The sequence below is a fragment of the Mustela putorius genome, unplaced genomic scaffold (assembly GCF_011764305.1).
Source record: "Mustela putorius furo isolate JIRA1106 unplaced genomic scaffold, ASM1176430v1.1 tig00000695_pilon_pilon_pilon, whole genome shotgun sequence".
In the NCBI taxonomy this organism is placed as follows: Eukaryota; Metazoa; Chordata; class Mammalia; order Carnivora; family Mustelidae; genus Mustela; species Mustela putorius.
In genome coordinates, this window is record NW_025421447.1 from 9,875,879 (window position 1) to 9,897,502 (window position 21,624).

General features: G+C 48.2%; 1 protein-coding gene across 2 annotated transcripts in view; it reads left to right on the forward strand.

The window, feature by feature from the left end:
- The window catches only part of SHISA6 (shisa family member 6), a 278,576-nt gene that overhangs the window by 115,156 nt on the left and 141,796 nt on the right, over positions 1 to 21,624 (forward strand). The window contains exon 3 of one of the 2 annotated variants that reach the window (XM_004760525.3): positions 13,521 to 13,616. The exons of the other annotated variant lie outside the window; for it this stretch is intronic. Coding sequence (XP_004760582.2) covers positions 13,521 to 13,616 — 96 coding nt within the window. The remainder of the gene's footprint in view (positions 1 to 13,520; positions 13,617 to 21,624) is intronic. 2 annotated transcript variants of the gene reach the window in all.

Sequence of the window (21,624 nt, forward strand, 5' to 3'; positions counted from 1 at the left end):
CTTTGACCGCTCTTTGGGAGTCTTTGTCAAGAAGATTTCATCTTGGTCTTCATATACGTGCAGTTGTCCTGCATGGACGTCTTACGTCTGCCTTTTCATTTCTCGTGCTGTCTGGGAGAGTCGTCTGTGTCATTACACATACCAGCGGCTCCTGCCTTGTATAGTGTTCCTTTCGTGAATATTCCACAGTATATTATATAAGCTCCATTTGTTGGGCATTCTGAATACTTGATTTTTTTTTTTAATCACTCTGTTAAGTAAAGCTGCTGTAGGCATTCTTGGACGTCTGTGACAGTGGACATAGATTCTCCTGTTGGGTAAATGCCTACGTATAGAACTGTTGGGGTACAGGGCAGGAAGACTTTACCTTCAGAAGAAGCTACACAAAAGCTCTTCAAGGTGCTTTATCATTTTCCATTCCCACTGATGGTAGGTGTGAGTCTTAGTTTTCCCACATTTGGGGAACCCCCCCCACCAACGTGTGGTTTGGCCAATCTTTTGAACTTCAGCCACTCTGTTGGGCGTGTAGTAGTATTTTACTGTGGTCAGAAGCATCCTTTATTTTTTTTTTAAGAACATAGAAAATTTGTATTCGGAGCCCTAGGTCATCCCCCAATGAGATAGGTGAATGGGAACAAGATCCCTCAATGCCCCAAGATTCCATTTCTTCCCCTAAAAATGGTGGGGAATGGGCCATGATTGGCGTGGGAGGCATGGGGTCAAGGGAGACTGTTGTGTGTAGTGTTTGGACAGTCTGGAGGACTTGAAGTGTGAGTGAGCCTGTTGAGGGAGAGAAAGTGGTGGTTGAAAAAGAGAGGGATGATTTCAGGAGCTAAGTCCTGGAGAAGATGGAGGGACACGGATGCTCACAACATCATTTCACTCACGCTACTAACAAGGAATACAGAGAGGATAGGTGTGATCTCCTGTCAACGAGAGAGATCCTCTCTTACTGTTCCAGTTTCTCCTTGGAGTATGAGGCAAGGGCAAGTTGGAGCATGTGGAAAGCAGGTATGGGAGGTTCCAGGAGCCAGGAGGAACCTATGAAGGATGTCCGGGAAGCGGAAGGGTGAACGTTGCAGAGAAGGAGAGCAGAAATTGTCATAACATTGAGATGCCCGCATCTGAGGATTGGGGTCATTCCTTCTACAAAATACTGGTAATGATAATAGCAAACAGAGCACTTAACATATTCTAGGTCGTGTTCTGAACTCTTTGTGTGTAATAATTCGATTATCACAAAACCCTCTTTGAGTACTGTGATTTAGTCTCATTTTACAGATGGAGAAATGAGGGTTCAGAGAGGTCAAATCATTTGCCTCAAGTCCCCCAGTGACAAAATGGCAGCTGGTCGGCTCTCTTCACGGGTGGTTTTGCTGGGTGAGCACGGTGCTCGAGGTTGGAGGCGGGGGCTGTTTTAAGGATGGACCATGGTCCCTGAACGGGCTAGGGAGGGAAAAAGGCCCAGGATGGTGATGGATGGCCTATCCGTCGGAGTCTGGCAGGAAACAGATGGCCCTCTTAAAAGGGGCAATTTGAGAACAGTTTAGTGAAAACATCATTAAAAGGAAGGAGGTGGGTTTAAGGAACCCGTGAGGAGGGGAGGAACTTGTGCGCCGGTCCACGGAGGGACCTGAGTATCCTCTTACCCTCCTCCTGCTCTCCTTACCCGCGGCTGCCTCCCCCTGTGCAACTGTACCTGGAGGTCCCTGAATGCAATTTGTAGAGGTCAGAGGGAGGGAGGCCCTGTCACCTCCAGACTTGGGGACCGACCCAGGAGTGGGGGGCTTGTGGGGAAGGGACTTAGCCAGGCACTCCTTGAAGAGGGTCCTACTCTGCCTCAAACCCCTCCCCCATGCTGAATGGAGAGAAGACCAAGTATCTGAGGGCAGGGCAGGGGGCCCTGGACCTGCCTCTGACAGGGGTCCTCCAGCACCCCTTACCCTCCACCCCCACCGAAATCCAGCAAGAGAGGAGACTGGAGACTGATCCAAATACACCAAGCTCCCAGGGAGGCTCCCCTATCTCCCCATCGGGCCCGTAACAATCATGGTTCCCCTGGGTCATTCCCTGGGACCCAGAGCGGGCAGTCTTGCTTTGCCCACAGAAGGAAACATCTGAGCAGAGTCGCCCGTGACATTATTTCCATAAACTCGGAGGCTTTGCTAATCCTCTGTGCCTAGCATTCACTATTTTGGTTGTCATCTCCTACTTTGCATGTTATTCAACATGGCAACAGATCCCTAACCCAGGTCGGTGTGAAAAAGCCCCGGGTTTGAATATGAACCTTCTCTCATTGATAACTTCTCAGAGATAAGTCATAGTCCACAAATTAAATTGCCTTCCCATAAGGAGTGAAAGCCCGGCAGAAGAGGACAGCGCTTAAAATTCTTTCCTTCCCCACCTCCACGTTTGTTTTTTGTTTGTTTGTTTGTTTGTTTGTTTTTAATTCAGCTGTCTTAGTCAGAAGGGTCTCTCTCTGGTGTTTTGGGAGAGGATAGGACCCTTGGAGCAGTTTCCAGAGCATGGTTTTCCTAGAAGCATGATAAAATGAGAGGAACCCCCAGTCTGTATAGTGACAGGGAATTTAGGTTCTTCCCTAACTCACAGGCTACTCTGTGATTTTGTATATTCAACCTTGCGGGAGCTGTTTATTCATCTGCAACATGGAGATCGTATTCTCCTTAAATATTTCCCTCTAGATAATAAAAGGCGTTCATTGCCAATGTCTGTGTAAAGGCATCCGGTAAAATTACCTAAGAGGGTAGACATTATATTATTTGGTTCATCCGTCCCCACCAGTTGGATGCACTCGCAGAAGGCTCGTGGTTTCTGTTTTGTCTTTTCAGATGAGGAAAGGACAAGAAACCGAGAGGAAAAGAGGTCTCAGGCACCCCCTGCCTTGGGATACCCCACTGTGTGTCTGCAGGGCGATACCAAGGGGTAGATTTCCTTAACGGACCCCTGCCCTAATGTCCTCAGACTTGGGGGCCAAGGAAAGTCTTCCCTGGCTGTGGAGAGCACCTCCAGTCTCCCTTCCACTCAGATTTTCCTCAGGACTCTTGGCCAGGGTCCCGCTCTCAGGAATGAACCAGAACCAAAACGGGGATCGCAGTCGGTGATGGGGATTTGGTTAGACTCTGGGCATCTTTCCAAGAGGATTACAGCCAGCGCATCTGAGGAGAAAATAAATGGCGCGCTGGGGTCCCCTGAAATAGAAACCAACCTCTGCATCGTTTCCTGGGGCACAGGGGAGACTGTGGGCTGCTTGGTGCATCCGGCAAGGCTCTGCTGTGGGAAGACGCAGAGTGAGGTCACAGCCAGCAGCCAGTGACCTTCGGCTGTCTGTTTTCCCTCCCTGGCGCCAGTTTCCTCGTCTGCAAATTTCGAGGCTAGAGAAGGTGCCCTTCAGAAGTCCTTCAGTTGGAACATTCCCTGATTATGTCTCAATGGCTGGGGGCGGGGTTTAGGCCTCTCCAAATCTCTGAAGATTAATGTCACCATCAAGTAATCCTCTCCCTCGTCCCCTTGGTAAATAATTAGGATGCACCAGAGGTGTGGTTTTCAGTCTTTTATTTCTGAGCCTTGTAACGCTTTCTGAAACAAGAAATCTTACCCCAAAGCTTATGTGAGATAAAGGAGACCACAGCAGAGCTCCTTTCTTGCAGGGGATCAAGTTGACCTAGAACTTGCCCTTGGCCACAGCTGGAGACCTTTACAGAGGACATCTTCATAGTTTTGTTTGTTTGTTGTAGTTTCAAACACAAAGTGCCAGTTTTCTTCAATCCACATCAACATAATCAATGGTTCAGGGATATGAGTGCCATCTTGAAAGTCGAGAGTCGAGGCTTCCGTGTCCACAACCATCAACCTGTGTGACCTTGAGAATGCGTCTACTCAACCGCTCTGGGTCCGTGTTTCCTTCTTCATCATGGGAGAGTGTTGGTTCAGTGTGGGACTGCTGACCCTGAGCCCTCACAGCTGGGGACCCCTAGCCTTCACCAGGTGGGCTCTGCACCTGGCAACCATGGCCAGGCCTCCCCGCTGCCGAGTATGCAGAAGGGAGATACCAGAGGGCAGATGCCACAGTACTCGACGACAGCCCTGCTAACTCCCCGGACTCTGGAGTAGACAGTCCCTGTGAGCTTGTGTGAGGACTGGAATTGACACATTAAAATAAAGCATTCCCAGTAGCTGCTCTCTGGAGAGTTGACTAGTAAACATTCGTTGTCAGTGCAGTCTGCAGTGAGACCTGGCCTGCCCCCTGTTTACCTCTGTGGACTGAGCCCAGAGAGGCCTCGTTCACTTAGCAAAATGTAACTACATGGAGGAACCCAGGCTGTCCTGGCTCCCAGCCACCCTCCCCTTTGTGTAGACATGGGTGTGAACTCTTGGGAACTGGAAAGGAGCTTTTGGGTTTCTCTGGGACAGAGCCCTCAGGCAAGAGAGCAAAGTCCAAGCTCTATCCAGCTCCTTCTGTTCTTAGCTCTCTCTGGCCTGAGGTCAGCTCCGGGCAGATGCACAGGAAGAAGACCCCACAGAGATCCCCCGCATAGGAAAGAGGAAAGACTATAGTCTTTTTTTTTTTCTTTTAAAGATTTTATTTATTTATTTGACAGAGAGAGATCACAAGTAGGCAGAGAGGCAAGGGCAAAGAGAGAGGTTCCGGGAAGCAGGCTCCCTTCTGAGCAGAAAGCCCGACTCGGGGCTCCATCTTAGAACCCTGAGATCGTGACCTGAACCGAAGGCAGAGGCTTTAACCCACTGAGGCACCCAGGCGCCCCAAAAGACTGTAGTCTTGATGTGAATAGCAGCTCCCATTTATTGAGGCTTCCTGGAGTGGAGTATTAGCAAAACTATCGGTACCCAGGATCTCAACTAATCCTCACCACCCTCCTGCCAGGTGGGTATTAGAATCTGTGTTTGATAAATGCCTTGTCATTTACACAAGGAGAAGTGGCCCCTCTCATTTCCTGGCCTTTGTACTGCTTTCGATAAAATGACATTTATTAGAGTTTTTCCCCCCACATAAAGAAGTACAAAGACAAAAACGAAGTGTGGCCCACGATCCCACTCCCTAATCCCAGATAAACTCTGTAAATAGTACAAAAATAAAAAATAACACATAGACATGTATAGAAAGTTCAGACAGTAGAGAAAGTAATCAAACTCCAAGGCCAACACCTCCCTTCGATTTCCCCCCGGACCTTTCCCCAAAGGAAAGGACCTTTTAGTAGTTTGTGGGCATAATAACTTGCAGGAAAAAAAATATATCATTCGTAGCAACCATCCTACTCACAGTGGGTCTCTACATGTCCTCTCTATATTGTTTTCATTCTTGTTTGTATCAAAAGATCCTACTGTGAAATGTTGCCCTGCATCTTGCTGCTTCTTCCTCTTCTTCTTTTTTTTTTAATTTGGCCTTGGAGATCTTCCTACATCTGCACATACATCCAACCTCATCTTTGTAATGCTTACGTGATGGTCCACAAATTCACGGATCCTGGTTTTCTTCGCTTCCCGTTCGCAGAAACTGCTGCAGTCAAGGCCACACGTTCTGGCCTGGCTCATATATTATGGGAGGACTCGAAGGCACATATGTGGGGCAGATTCCTAGCAGGGAGAATGCCAGGTCAAAGGCTTGTCCTTCAAATAGGCACCACTAATTTCTGCTCTTTCTACCAGCCACAACGAAAGAGCCCATCCTCCTGGCGCTGGGTGTCATGGAAGGCTTAAGTTTTTGCCAAATTGATTAGGTTTTATTTTTCAGAGGATTTATTTATTTATAGAAAGAGAGAGTGTGGGGAGTGGGAGGAACAGTGGGAGAGGGAGGGGGAGAATCTCAAGCAGACTCTGCACTGAGCCCGATGTGGAGCCCGACGCAGGGTTCAATCTCACATCCCTGAGATTGAAACCACAAGCCTGAGCCAAAACCACAAGTCCAACATGCTTACCTGACTAAGTCACCCACGCACCCCAAAATCAATTCTTTTTTTTTACTTTTTTTTTTTTTTGAAAGGTTCTTTAAATTTTGACCTGCATTTCCTTAATTGTGACTCAAGGTTAATCGTATTTTTCATATATCTCCTGGCCTTCCAAAATAACCCTGTCTTTTTTTTTCCTCTCTGGGCAATGTAATGACCTATTCACACATTCCCTATGCACTTTTTTCTAGGGCTTTATTATTATTGATATTAATGAGTGTCATGGAGGTGAACTAAGGGAAAGGTCCTTTCTCACATGTATTGAAAATATTTTCCCAGGGTTTACCATGCGTTTGGATTTCTGTCTCTGTCACGTTTTTCCACCGAAAGTTCAGCAGGCAAGTGTCTGCAGAGCGGCCCTAGCACTATTTTGGCTTTTCAGAGACCAGCTCCCTGTCTGTTCGGAGTGCATGCTGTGAATTTCAAGCAGGCTCTAAAGAGAGAGAGCTGCTCCTCTGACCACGGAAGCTACTTTTGGTCTTATTTCATTGCCGTAATGTACTTTCATCACCCCGTTGGTCTACCAGGTTTTCCAGGGCAAGTCCAGTACCTACCCCTAACGGTCTTTCTGCCAAGAAAGCCAATTGGCTAAATGTTGCAAGTGTGTAACCTGATTTACCAATCTTTACTTGATGAATTTTGGGATTTGGGTACGGCTTGAAGATTGTAAATAAGTCTGTCTGTAATTTTTGAAGTTCTGTCGTTTTATTTCTTGCTTGATGGATTTCGTCATGGGGCCCCTTGCCCCTCCCCCAAGAAGAACTCAAGGGTATTTTAGTCTTTGAGTTCTTAAAACTGGAGACTCTTTGCTGCCTTTATTCTTGAGGGACAATTTGGCAGTGAATAAAATATTTGGGTTACAGTTTCTTAACTAAAAACTAGCTATGCATCCATTTATTCATCTCTCCATTTCTCTGTCCATCCATGCATCCATTCATCCGTCCATCTACCTATTCATCCATCCATCCATCCACCCACCCACCCACCCATCCATCCATCCACCTATCCATCCATCCATCCGTCCATCCACCTATTCATCCATCCATCCATCCATCCATCCATCCACCCACCCATCCATCCATCCATCCATCCATCCACCCATCCATCCGTCCATCCACCTATTCATCCATCCATCCATCCATCCACCCATCCATCCACCTATTCATCCATCCATCCATCCACCCATCCATCCGTCCATCTACCTATCCATCCATCACTCCATCTCTCCGTCCATCATCTATGCATTCATCTATCATCTAATAAAGTAATTATTTAACTGTGAATGACATCCCCAGCTACCCAGCATAGGAAATAAAACACAGAAGCACCTTATCTACTCTTCCTCCTCAGTTACATTGCACTCCCTACCTCTAGAAGTATATGTTTGAAGTACCTATTGTTTCCCTGAATTTCTTTGTACTTGTATTAACACTCCGTTTGCTTGTATCCTGAAACAATATACAGGGTTGTATTGCCTGTTTTATAAAACTGTCTAGATGATGGCATCCTGTTTTTCCTCGCTTTGCTTAGTATACTCAGCATTATAACAGACCATCCTCCATGTTGCTACTTACTTCATTCCATTTGGACTGTAGTATAGGATTACATCATACGAGTATAACATTATTGATCACTTGTTCTCTTGGTAGGAAGATGGAGCCCTCTCCATTTGTCTTTATTACAAACAATACTCACTATGAACATGCTTGTGGGTATCTCTTTACGCGCATGTGTGACAATGTATCTACCGAAGGGGACTTGCTGTTTCTACCATGTATCTGTCTTCGAATTTCCAAAGTGGTTGTACCAATTTACAATTTACACTCCTAGCAGAAGCGTGCAAGGATTCTCATTCCTACTTACCCATGTCCGTAGTGTCAGGCATTTTCACTCCTCCCAGTCTGCTGGGTATGAAATGATATCTCATTATGGCTTTAATTTGAATTTCCCTGGTTACTTGCAAGATGGAACACGACTTTATGTGAATCGGCCCTTCGGGTCTTCTCTGCTCTGATTTGCTTGTTCATCTCTTTGGCCCATGCTTTCTGTCATGTTCTTTTACCTTCTCATTAATTTGAAGCTCTTTATGGGGTCTTGGATGTGAATGTAAATACATGTTTTTGAGCCTTTGACTTGCAGTTTCGTGATGGCTTTTGGCGCCTTATGGTTAAAATACACTCGCTGGCTTCCTCTCTAGTCTGTGCCTTGCTCCTCATTTCAAAATCCTTTCCTACTCTGAGGTTATGAACGGATGGCTCGCTCTTCTTTTCTGACAGATTTAAGGTTTGGCTTTTCACACTTAGGTCTTTAGTCCCCTTTGAAGTGATTTCTATGTGTATTTTTTTTTAATTTCTGTATGTGTATTTTCCTTTTGTTCTATTTCTATTAAATGAAAAGTCTTTTATTTTCCTCTGCCTGTGGAACTCTTTTTCTCTTCTTCTTTCTTTGCATTATTTTCAATGAGTTTTGAGGGAATGGAATCAAAACATCTCTACTCAAAAATGTTAGCAAACTTTGCATTATTCTCAAAGCCTTAAATGCTTCAGAAGGTTGCTTTGCTTCCCCTCCCTCACGTTTTTTAAGTGTTTTATGATGATGGCATTTTCCTTTATTTTTAAATTTAATTAACTGATGAATTTATTTATTTCCTGTATATTTTTAGAAGGCATTTCACCAGAATATATCTAGATTTTAGTGCCTTCTAAGACATACTGTGACGCTTGATCTTGCCTTTTGTCTTTGGATCTAAAGACTGAAGTCTTCCCATCTGCTCAGGAAAAAAAAAAATCTATTAACTTTTAATCATTGCTTCCGAATTATCCCTTCTGTGTCTCTTCTGGGAATACTGTTGGAAATTCATGGAAATGCCTAGAATCGTCCTCTCTGTCCCTTCTTTCCCACCGTTGCTGTCTCTTTGTCCTCTTCCCCCACCCAGTGCCCACCACATCTCTCTTGTTGGGATTTAGTGCACTGATTTCCTTCAGGACACACTCTGTTGGCTGTGTCTGCAACCCAGGCCAACCATCCTGGTCAGTTTCTTTCCCTCCCTTGGCTCTTGATCTAATTTCACAGTTACAAACCACCTTTACATCTCAGCTGACATCACATTCAGGTAGTACCTCCTTTCCCCCTCCTGTTTCTTGCAGCAAATCTCTTTTCCAGAGAAACTTGCCCTGTAGCCACTCAGACTTTCTGCCTTACCAGAGCCACCAGCCTTCTGCTGACTCCAGGAACTCAGTCTCAGACCTTTCTTTAGCTTTTAGTGCCTCCTGCCTACGGAAGGGGGTGGGGGAGGAGGTAGGCATTGAACTGGAACCTCAGTGTTCTCCCCATGACTTTGGACTTCTGGATGCTGGTGACAGTGAGAGAGCAGTGGCAAAATTAAGGGTCCAGAATGCACCCAGATGCTGCTTTACACAGTTGGGGTTCAGCAATTGGAGGCAGGTGTCCCTTTGCAGCCTGAACCCCACCTCATTCCTGGACGCGGCTGTATGTGTGCCCATACTGTGACCTGGGGAGGCAGAAGGGCATAGACTTAGGGTGGTGGCTGCCAGGTGGAAAAGGGCTGGTTCTTTGTGTTATGTCTAAAGAGTTCTGTGATACCCCTTGTTATCACACATCTGTCCAACTGTGGACTGCATGCATCACTGTGGCAGAAAAGAGACATCGACTCCCTCTGTTCACCCCATCCACCTGGTCAGGGCTTTGCTTTGACCGATCATTCTTCTCATTATGCTGCCCTTGCTCATGCGAGACCCTGCCTCGGGGGGAGGGGGTGGAGAACGTGCATCCTCCTGGACCTTGACCTCCTAGCATTGGCCCTGGATCCAGCTCAAGAGGGACCTGTCAGTTCTGACACAGTGGTTCTTAAAGGGTGGTCCTTGGACCTGTGGCCCTCAGCGGTGTCACCTGGGAACTTGTCAGACGTGGAACTTACCTCTGACCTAGGACATCAGGAACTGCAAGGCCCGGGCCCGGCCATCCTCAAGGGTGAGGACTTCAGCTCCTTCGGGAGCTGAAGCTGTCACCCTGCCTTCTCCCACTCAACGTCTCGGGCGACTGTCCCAAGTGTCCTCAAAGATGCCTTTGAAAAATGTTATGTGCTCCCTAGAGAGGTGGGTGCTCATTAACAGGAAGCTAGACTTGGTGTTCGTGCTTCCTTTTCATGTCATGGAACTCAATATTTTCCAAGCCAATCTGGACATAGAATTCTTTATTCCCACCACCTGCTCTTGGTCTTGACCCCTTGGCATATCTTACCTTTACTCAACTTAGAAACTTGGTGTTGAAGCTTGACCCACCAGGGCTCCAGCTTCTATGAACTTACTCACCACCAGGCCGACTGCTCCCAAGGTAGCATTTCTACTGGGTTCAACTGCCAGAGAAGAGTCACAACTACATTCTTGTGACCATTCAGACCATGGGGTGAGGTACGAAGATGGCAGCGCTTGGGAATTTTCTGCTGACTAGCTCCATGAACTTGGGGAACGTGACATTTTCACAAGGCTCTTGTGGGAAGTTCGTGGAGCCAGTGATGGGAGGGAAACTCAGTTCGAAGTGAGAGGAACTGAAAACTACCATTGGCTCAGTCATCTTCCCCTGGCTTCCATTTCTCCATCGGTAAATGGCGGCATTGTAATATAATAGACAACAAGCATATGCAGTTGTGATTAAAATTTTAAGATAATAGTACATGTGAAAAATCTCTGTTAAACTGCATTATGTTAGAAAATGTCCGCTACTATGATGTCCAAAAAAAAACCCCAAAACACACACACACACACACACAAAACCCAGCCAACCCTTAGGCTGTACATTCAGAGGCTCTGTGTCTCTGCCTGGCGCATAGTAGGTGAGCAGAAAACTGGTGTTGTTTGTGAAACAAAGCAGAGCCCCGAGGCACCAGGGCAATGCTCAGTCCCGAGGGACCTTGTTCCAGCTGACAGATAAGAATGATTTGTAAGTAGCACAGGCACTGTTTATTCTCCATCTTCCTCGGTATTGATTTGTTTATCAAAAATTTTATTTATAAAAGAGCACAAAAATAAACCAGCCCCAGTTCCGCAGGAAGGCTTGTGGGTTCTGAATTAATGAGGTCCGAATTTATGACAGTTCTGAACTGTGACTTCCTTCTCCTGCCTGGCCATGGTTGGGAGTGGGGTGGGGAGGAAGTGACCACGTTACAGGGCAAGGGTCCCTCTCTCCCTGCGGCACACCCCTCCACACACCCCTTCCCCCAACCCCTTCATCCCTGATAAAGATGCTTTTCTCCAGGTGCTAGAGGCAGTTTCTGGAGCTCTGACATGGTTCGGGATCCGGGCAGATTCTGCTTAGCTCCAATAATTCTGTTGTGTCAAATTCTGGGTCGTGACCGCAGTATTTTATAGTCCGAGAGCTGCTCATGGAAGGCTGTGAGCCCTGAGGAATGAGTATCTCTTCCAGAGTGGAGGGCACGACAGAAATGATGGCAGAATTCTCTTGAGTTCCTCATGTGCTAGGACAAGAGTTTGGTCCCTGGACCAGACAGCAGCAGCATTACCAGTGACTAGATAGAAATGCAGAGTCTTGAGCCCTCGTCCCAGCTCTGGGAGTGGGCCCAGCAATCCGTTTTAACATGCCCTTCTGGTTTTTCTGATGCATACTCATGTTTGAGGACTCTTCATGTGGGAGGAGGAAGGAACTGGGAGGGAAGAAAGGGAGCACTCTGGAGCCCAAAACTTACTAGATCGTGGGTGGTCCAACACCCCCGAGGGTCCAACAGATGTTTCTTGAACCCACCTGAATAAACTGAACCTAGGTTTTCTCTCCATTTACTCTAGGGCAATGGTTTTCTTTCCTGGTCGGCACATTAGAATCAGCTAGAGAGCTCCTTAGAAATAGCTCAGACCCCAATCAACAGAATCAGAATCCCCGGAGTTTTCTCTGGACATGTGCATTTTTAAAAGCTTCTAGATGGTTCCAGCATGCACCTGTGTTTGAGATCTACCAATGTAGAGGATGCCTTGTTAAGAAAAGATGTGATTTGGGTTGTCTTTACATATACTATGCATTTTTTATTAGCTGTTTATTTTACTTATTTACATTATAAAAAAAGACATACTAAAGGAAAAAAAAACTTGTAAAATACAGAAGCGCTGAAAGGAGAGAAGAAATAAGACATGAGTTCTAGTTATCTGAAGGTGGTTGACAGTGTTTTCACTTGTAGTTGGATGGTGTTTTCTTTTAATTGTCTTTATTTATTTCTAATGCTCTGGTTTGACTTTATAGCATTGTGATCATACATAATACAGCATTTTCTGTCCACTTTTTTTTTTAAGAAGGAGTGGGGGTGGATGGGTGGGGGAGGGGGAGAGAGAGAATCTCAGCCAGTGTCCACATCCAGCACAGAGCCTGAAGCAGGGCTCAATCTCACAACCTTGAGATCGTGACCTGAGCTGAAACCAAGTGTCGGACACTCAGTTGACTGTGCCACAAGGGCAACCCGTTTTCTGTCCACTTTTTAACTTCACCTTCTTTCTGCATAATTTCCCACGCTTACGTCTAAGTAGTTTTCAGGGCGCTCTTGTAGCAACACAACAAAAATACGCTTTTCTCCATTTTCCTATGTCTGTGCCACAGGATGGCATTTACGGACTCCTTTTTCTTTACCACAGCTGTATTTCCAGAGCTTTGTGAAGTCCCATTTCGAATGTCAGAAGCAGAATATTACTCTCCTTCTCTTTGAATTTCTTCTCCCAAGGTCCTCGCCCATCCTCACCCTTCCCCAGACCAGCCCCGTGGGTAGACGGCTACATTAGGTGGAAAAAGAATAACATCTTATTATGGAAAGTCAGCAGGGGGAAGTAGTGAATATTTTGCCACTGTTTTGCAGATGCCATTCTCCCCGCCCCCGTCGGCTGAGTGGATCTCTCCTAAGCCACCAGGCTCTAGTTCCCTGAGATATGGTGGGACTCCTAAACAGGCACATAGAGGGGGCATCTCAACCAGATGGAGCCAGGCCTCCGTGCTCTGGAGAGAAAGAAAACAAATGAGTAAGGCAATATGGAAGAAGCTGGGACAACGGACAGGATGGGGGGGAGGGTCAAATATACCAATATTCTGTTGCGCTTGGTCAGAAATGCCAAAATCAAGCCCCGTGTATCCCTTTCCCTTCTGCTTTCTATGTATCCTTTCCAGAACTTTTGTCTTTGTTGTGCCAGTATATATATATATATATATATATATATATATACACACATACATATATATATAAATATGTATATCTACTTGATATATATACTTTTTATATACATACATATATATATAAATATGTATATCTACTTGATATATATACTTTTTATATATACAGTGTATATATTTGTAACATATATGTGTTTATAAAATAATATATTTTTTTTCTTGACGGCTCTACCTCCTGCCTCAGCTGCTGATTTGCCACTGATGGCCTCACTCTGGCGGGATGAGTGGGAGTTCCAGCTCCTGCCTTACTTTTGCTGCTACGAGTCTTCCAGATAACTCTGCCCCGTCTTCTTGCAGGACATTATGGGAAGGATGCTTACCGAAGTGGAGGACCCGATCTCCATAACTTCATCTCCTCTGGATTTGTCACGTTAGGAAGAGGACACACGAAGGGTACAGTGGAAACCATTTTTTACTAAAACACACAGGTTGCCTAGGGAGCCCCGCTCTGAAACGCAAAGATGATGTAGAGCCCAGAGGCTGGCCGGAGACAGGGAAAAGCAAGGGGTGGTACCACGGCAGCCAGTCCTGGTGATGTACGTGGCTTCTGAGAGGTCACAGGTGGGATGTTAGAGGGTCTGTAGATGTGACAGAGACATGCCTCTTGCCCCCCAGCCCTGGCGAAGAGTGGGACCCAGAGGCCAGGGCCCCTGCGGGAGGGACCACAGGCAGCATGGTGGGAAACTCTACCAGCAGACGGGGCACCATTTGCAAAGGGTGTGTTCTCCTCTCGGCTCTTACCCCTTTTCCGTTTGAAAGCCACATTTTATAAACTGATGTCAATGCTCTGTACTCCGGGTTTCGGAACCAGCGCTCATGTTGGAGAGTTTCAGTGTCCTAAGTGTGTCTGTATAAACTCTCTACAGTGTGGACCCAAAGGTAGAGGTTACACAGACCTTGAAGCCTGAAGATGGCTTTTCTGCAGAGCTGCTTTGTGCCCTAGCTGACAGCTTGCCCAGCATCTGTGCGGGATGGGGAGGGGGGTGTGGAATCCTCGATTCTGTCTTTTGTTTAAACAGAGTCTTCCTAGTGTTGTGAGCATTCTGTCCTATCAAGAGGAACCAGATCCCCGACTCCTCTGTTTACCCTTCCTAACACCTGTGTATTGTTATAGACCAACTGTGAATTCTGTTGTAGGGATGCTCTAATCCCTGTCTGCCTCTGAATTACGTGTCTGTTTTCAGTGTGAGAGACCAAGGAACTTTGCAATTTTTTCTTACATTCCATGCCAACTACTTTTTAAATTCCCTATGTGATGTTTGTTCATCCTATAGAAAAAAAAATATATATATATATACATATAATATCTGTATCTGTGTATGTATTTTCTGTTGTGTCTCTGTGTCTAAATAAAGTTTATTGAGGATACAGGTGGCATTTGTGGCTATGCGAAGTTGCAGAATCAAATTGGGACCAGAGGGGAGTTGGGCGACCCGGTGAACCCGCGAAAGACACAATCTTAGTCATCCCCATATGGCTCGAAGCTTAGGATGGCCCGCCCCCACGTCACGTGCTCTGCGACGATTATCTCGGGCTATGCAACAAATTACACAGACCTAAAATGTCGCATTTTAAAACAATACCAAACAAATGTATGATCTCGCATGGTTTCAGCAGGTCGGGAATTCGGGAGCAGCTGAGCTGAATGCTTCTGGGTTGGGGTCTCTCATGAGTTTCCAGTCAACATTGCAGCAAGGGCTGTGTCATCTGAAGGCTTGACTGTGGCGGAGGACCAGCTTCCAAGATCCTTGGCGCCTAGTGTGCTGGCTGTTGGCGGGAAGCCTTCGTTCCCCTCCCCCGCCCCCACAATGTTCTCTCCGTGAGCGACTTGGGTGTCCTCACAGCTTGGTGGTTGGGCTTCCCCAGAGTGGGCGATCCAAGGAAAAGAAAGAGAGAAGCCCAGGTGTCTTTTATGACCAAGCCTGTTGGCGACACACTGTCATTTGCTCCATATCTTACTGGTGACACGAGTCAGCTTTATTCCAGATGGGAGGTAGTTACACAAGGGCAGTAATGCCAGGTGCCAGGGATCCCTGGGGGCCATCTTGGAGATTGGCTACCCCACTCCTACAGCCCATGGGGCAGAGCAACAGATCTGAATTTTTGTAGCAAAACATGACAGCTCATACCAAGCCTTCTCAATCCCAGTAATTTCCCACCCTTGCCCCTACCCCGTGCAGGTGGTCCAACATGAAACCCCAGAGAGTTCCATCTAAAGAACTCCCTATGTAGATTATAACAGTGACAGCTTTGGGTTCATACAGTCATTCAACAAATATTTCACAAGGCCTGCCTGGCACTCAGCAATATTCAGAAGGAAACAAAATGGAATCTGCTTCTGTGAAACTCCTATTCCACTGAGGGGAAGCAGGCAAAATGAATTCTCGATGTTGGGTGCAAGGGGAAAACCTCTGGCAGGTATGAGGATGGGAATGCTCGGCTGGGAGCCGGCCTTGTCAGGAAGGGCAGACTGGATGAGGTGGTACTTGGGCAGAGACCCACATCCCAGGCAGAGGCAACAGGAGGACCACTCCGAGGTGGAAGCTTTCTTGTATTGCCAAGAAGTTGGAGGGGGCTAGTGTGAATGAATAAAGCAGGGTAGAAAAGGATGAGAAGTGGAGGACATGGGACCCGAACCAGAGGGGAGCCAGATCATGGATTTATCAGGCGGTGGACACTAGGCTGCTTCCAAAAGAACTAGATAGACCCTATCAGAGCAACATAAAGACAATTCTCTATCCCTACCCATCCTTTGGGTCACTGTCATCTGGGCAGCTCTACCCCACCATAGGTATGGGGTTTTGCTGTGGCTGCTGCTGAGTTCCCTGATGTTAGCTTGTCTGTGCCTCCTGCAGCCATCCTGAGTGTGCCTGGCCCGACCCCCAGCCCCCTCCACCAGACATCACCCTCACCAGGTCCTCTTTATCCTTCCCTTCCTCTCAAGGCCTCTGAAACCTCCTCTCTCCTCCAGGACTGTGCCTGGTGTGGCTTTTCCTCTTGAGATAATAACTAAAGTTCCATGAGCCGGGAGACTGGGGTTGGGGGAGGAGCTTTGGAAACGGGATTCTCCTTCTGATACCAGAATTCTTTCTCCCTGCACAGCCTGGAACCCTGGGAAAGGGCTCAGCTCCATCCTCCCTTCCTTCAGTGCAACCCAAGTTCAGCTCTGAGTGGTACCTAGAAGCAAGAGTGGCCCCCTGGAAATATGCCATGGGCAGGGCACCCCTCAGGGGCATCGAACATGGGGCCATTGCTCATTCTGTGTGTTTCATGCCTTTCCTTTTCCTTCTCTATTTGTTTCTTTCTGCTTTACCCGCCCTGCCTGTCGAGTACCTTTTCCTTTATTACCATTTTTTTCTCTTCTTCCTACATTGGCATTAGGACTTCTGGTGACTACCGCTTGGCCCCACCGTGATGCTCAGAACTGATGTGGGACCGGGTCCTGCTTTAGAAGGTCATACTATTGCCCTGCTAACCTGCATCCCTGATTTTCACATGTATTCCTAGAAGACTCTGACAATCTGGAAAATCACACTAACGGTCCCTGTTCTAGATGGTAGTGGCAACTTCTTCGGATACTGGGATGTAGCCAGTCCTGGCTGCCCTTTCAAAGGCCCCAGAGGCATCATGGGGAGATGTGCATCCTGGCTTTGGTGTTGGCTCGTGCGAATGCAGAGCTGGGGGTGTGGATGCTTTAGAATGAGATCCACGGTGCACAGGTAATTAAACCTTTCCAAGACAAACCCTAATAAACAAGGGGGTGTTTTTGGCTATTGGGATTGCAAAGGTGAGACTTTGAAAAAGCCAGAATTAAGAACTTTTTATAACTACCAAAGCCCCCAGTTCTATCTTTGTCCTGTCAGGAAACTCCATGTTTTAGCCCAGGAAGCCATGTAGCCATGAGTCTGCCTTCAAGGGTAGGTGGAAGTCAAGGCCAAGGAAGATGTTGACCAGACTGACCATGAGTTTAAACCAAGGTCCCCCTACACCGTTTTCTCTATTCATTAGACAGGATTACCTACCCAGGCCCCCATGTAGGGCCCCAGAGTCGCCTTGAGGGAACCAGAGCATCTCCCAGGCTGCCACAGTGGAAACCCAGTGATAAAGCCTCCAATTTGCTGAGCATTTACTATGCACCAGCATTCCAACACATACCATCTTACTTTCACCTTTACAACGACCCTGTGGGAGAGCCCTCATCAGCCCCATTTTGCTACAAAAGGTCTTTAAAATAAGGGAATGGGAGAAGAGGACTGGACTGCAGGTACAGAAACCCTTTAGAGGGCTAACGTGATGCAGAGTAGGAATGAGGGCAGGACCCAGAAGGGAGTGCGATGTAAAGAGAGTTGTGTTTTGTTCTGCTTTAAGATGGGAGAAGCCCCAGTGTATTTGCTGGGTGGTAGGAATGGTCCAGCAGAGAAGGGGAAATTGATGACACGGGATGGGGCGGGGGTGGGGGTGGGGGGTTCAGAAGTGGTGTCCTCGATAGGCAGAGCTGATGGGATCCACCATGGAAATGGTGGATCTCCACCAGGAGCAAAACCCACCCAAGAAGTCCCCCACTGATGGAAGGCAGAGTACAGGGCCCCAAGTACATGCAGGTGGGTGTATGCCATCAGTGCTCAGTGATTTGGAGAAGCAAGGTCATCCTCTGTGAGTGAGGGAGAGGGTGGTCTTCCAACCCTGTTTGTCCCCAGTGTTCCAGTTTCAGCACAGGAAAGCCTGCCTCCTGAGCAGCCCCTCAGTCCCAGGCAAAAGGGTACACCTGGTCACCCTAATGAGAACTTATGAGCAGGTCCGGCCCTGTTGGCTTCAGAGCATCTTCCACACCCATCTGGGGCCCAGAGACTCACACCCAGGATGTTGCTGCCTGGGGCTGGCCTCTGCACAGCCAGGGATGCTCCTAGGCCTGAGAACTCCCCTGAGATCAGCCGGGAGATAGAGACGAGGCCAGAATGGAGGAACCTGCCGCCCTGGAGGACTGTTCCAGAGCCTGCAGACAGACCTCAAGGGGATGGATTGCCTCATTCTGTCTGAATGACGCTACCCAGAGACCAGGCTGGCTCTGGCCATCCCTGCTGCCCAGCCAGACTCTCCATGGGGTCTGAGGCAAAAGCCAAGGCAGGAGAGTCCGGGCTCCCTGCAGATGAACGAGGGGCATCTGAGGAGGTTGCTGAGATCAGAGCTGCATGTGACCATCCCGATCCTAGTTCAGGAGGCTCAGCAATGAGGGGCAGGGACAGCATCCCACCTGCTCCAGTCCCCAGATCGAAGGTTGAGGAGCAGCAATACAGAAGGAAAGGGCTGGGCTGCTGGCACCTGTCCCTTGAGCAGGGGACGAAGCCAGGGATGGGTCCTAACATGCAGAATGCCTATAGGTGTTAGCCAGTGATGAGTCCAGGTACATGTTCTACAAGGAATCAAGGTAGGGGAAAGTGAGGACCAGAGCCTTGAGGTCAGTGTGGTGGCTGAAATAGAGTGTAAGAGACGGCAGACTTCCGGGTCATGATGGGGTCCAAAGGATAACGTGGGAGTGGGTCTGAATAAAGGGGAGGAGCCAGTGAACACAGAGGTGAGGGTCTTGCTTCCACTTCCTCAGGCCCCTCACAACCATAAACAGCCCACCCTGGGGACTGCCATGGCTGTGGCACCCTGTGGAACCCTGTAGTACCCAGGGTTCGAGATGAGGTCTTCAACTTTAGAAAAGAAAGAAGGGGGCAGTAGCCTTTAGACCATCCTGTAGATTGTGGTGAGGGGACCCCCAAATCATCATGGTGAAAGAAATCTTCATTATTTTCCCACTCTGGAAGCCAGGGGAGTGAGTGGGCTTTCCCTAAGCCAAGGTGTTCCAAGGCTGGACTCTAGATAAAGCACAGAGCTCAGAAGGCATCTGGTCTCCATGGCAACGGAGAGCTGGGAAGTACAGCAAGAGACAGGGAAAGCTGGGTCTGGCTTGCCTGAGATTGGCCTCTGAGAAGCCCGGGCCACCTGGGAACATTCCTTCCCGTACTTTCTCTGTAGGGCAAGGTGGGCGGGAAGAAGTGGGAGCGGAGCAGGGAGGAGTTCTTGGTTCTGGGCTGAGGGCACCAGAGATCTGAGCTGTCTGCAGACCATTCTGCTCTGCGTCACAGGGCAGCTGCCTTTGTTTACTCTCTACCTGTTCCTGTTCACTCCTGATACAGGGCTAATACTGAGAACTGGGCTTTGACTCTGTGTGCTCAGCCTTATTCGGCGGCATTTGTTAGAATGGCATCAACCTCGCCCAGTGGTTGATTGGCTCAAGCTGACTGTGTCAAAGTAAAGATGGATCTGCATGACCAGTGAATTCCATGCCCACCTGGTGAATCCATGGCTCAGAATTACTGCTGTTCAAACAAGAAGAGACCAAGGCAGAACGAAACCCAGTACCATACCTCAGGGGGTTCCCAACTGGATACTTCCATGTATGAGGTCATCCATTTTGCTTAAAAGCAGCTCTTCCACAGAGCCCCCTTTCCTACATGGGTCCTGCTGACAGGAACACCCGTGATCCCTCCCCATCTTGGGAAGGGGAGGAAAGGGCACTGTGTCCTTCCTCAGTCTTACTGAGGACCATCTTCAGCTAGGTTCATTTGGGTAGCAGTTAAACCTTGCAGATGGACCTTGGGGAGCATGGTGCCCACCAGAGCCAACTTCTTGAGGAGTCCAATGGCCCACTTCTAAGGTAGAACCACCCTCCTTGGCATTGGGAGACCCACTCGGAGGCATTGAGGGTGTCCATCTACAAACTGACCATCCTCTTAGGTTCTCCTTGTTCTAAGGGCAGCAGTTGGGTTGAAAGCAGACACTGATGGGTGTTGGGGCATCCAAGCCATCATTGAGCTCACGTTACCTTGGGAAATCATGGTGTTGAGAAAAAAATCCCCATTAATGCTTGCCTGCGGGCCTTCTACCATTGGCCCACGTGGGATGCTGGGATGGTCTGGTGGGACAGGCCGCTGAGCTGGTGTAAAGAGGGGAGAGGTTACACAAGGCCAGGGGTTCAGGATGCACTGGGAAATTTCCATGGGAAATGCCAACTCACGTGTGGGGTCCTTCGGTGTTCTGCTCGGAAGAGCAGGATGTCCCGTAGTCTCCAGCAGCAAGGCAAGAGAGAGGTCTTGTTGGTACATTGAAACCAGGAAAACATCGCTCCTTAGCTAATGCCAGCCTGACTCCTTTTCCATTCAGGCAGGAAGGGAGGTTTCCCAAAGGAAACTTGGAGCACCCCAAATCTCCTTGAAGTCCCAACTGGGAGAGGATAGAGGATCAAGTTCTTGGGTTTTCCAAGAGACCGACATGCTCAGCCAGAGGTCTAGCAGCTCTGGGCCACGTTCTGCTTGCTTTCTACTTGCTTGCTGGTGCCAGATTGGAGTTTCCTCTTGCCATGACCCATGACCCACGTTGGCCACAGGGGCAAGTTTGTGGCTGGTGCATTGTTTTCCTGGCACTGGTTTTAGCAATGATTGGTCATCCAACTTGGGAATCTCCCCTTCTCAGGAGCCAGCCCTTGGCGTTGGCTTTCCCTCATTCTCTGCTGCTCAATGCCAAGAGTCTCAGGAACCCTGAGAGTGAAGCTCTGGGGCTGTCAGGCCCAGGAAGGTGCTGGGAGTGCCATCATCCCTGCACCAGCGGGTGTCTGTGGCCAGGATTTCTCAGTGGCCCCGAAGTGGGACAGAAAACTGATGATCTCAGTTCTCAGGGGCCCTACCGCTCTCTGGAACATAACCATAGAATTCTGTGACTCAGCTTCTGTGCAGATGATGGATGTGGCAGGATAATGACCTGCCGGCCCTTCCTGCCTGGCGTCACGGGCCCATCCTCAGTCTTACTGACCTCCAGGTGGTGATGCAAACTTTCTTCCTTAAATAATGGTGGAAGAAGGAGTGTGGTGAGAAGAAGAAGGTCGCTGGGGTCAGACAGGCTCATTTAACTCCCGGCTCTCCCCCACGCCTACTAGCCCTGTGACCTTGACCTCTGTGACATTCATCTATAAAATAAGGTAATAGTGCTACCTGCCTCATGGGATGCTACGTGGAGATCCTATGAGATAACAGGCACCAGAGCACTGAGCTCAAGCAATGGGAGGTCTTCGTATGATCCGTGGCTTCAAATGCTGAAGAGTCTTACTCTCCAAGGGTTAAGGCTAAGGCTATGGGCACTGACATCTGCTAGGAGCTAGTTAGAAACACAGACTCTTGAACCTACTACACCTGCCTGTCAGCAAGACCTCCAGTGATTCCTAAGCACATAAAAGTCTGAGCAGCACCACCCTCAAGGAGGGTGTTCAAGTGCCTCAAGTTCAAGTGCTGTCCTCTTGAGGGTCTTCAAGGTCACTTCCATTTCTGAGACTCTTGTTGCCATGAAGCTTCCGCATAGGGGA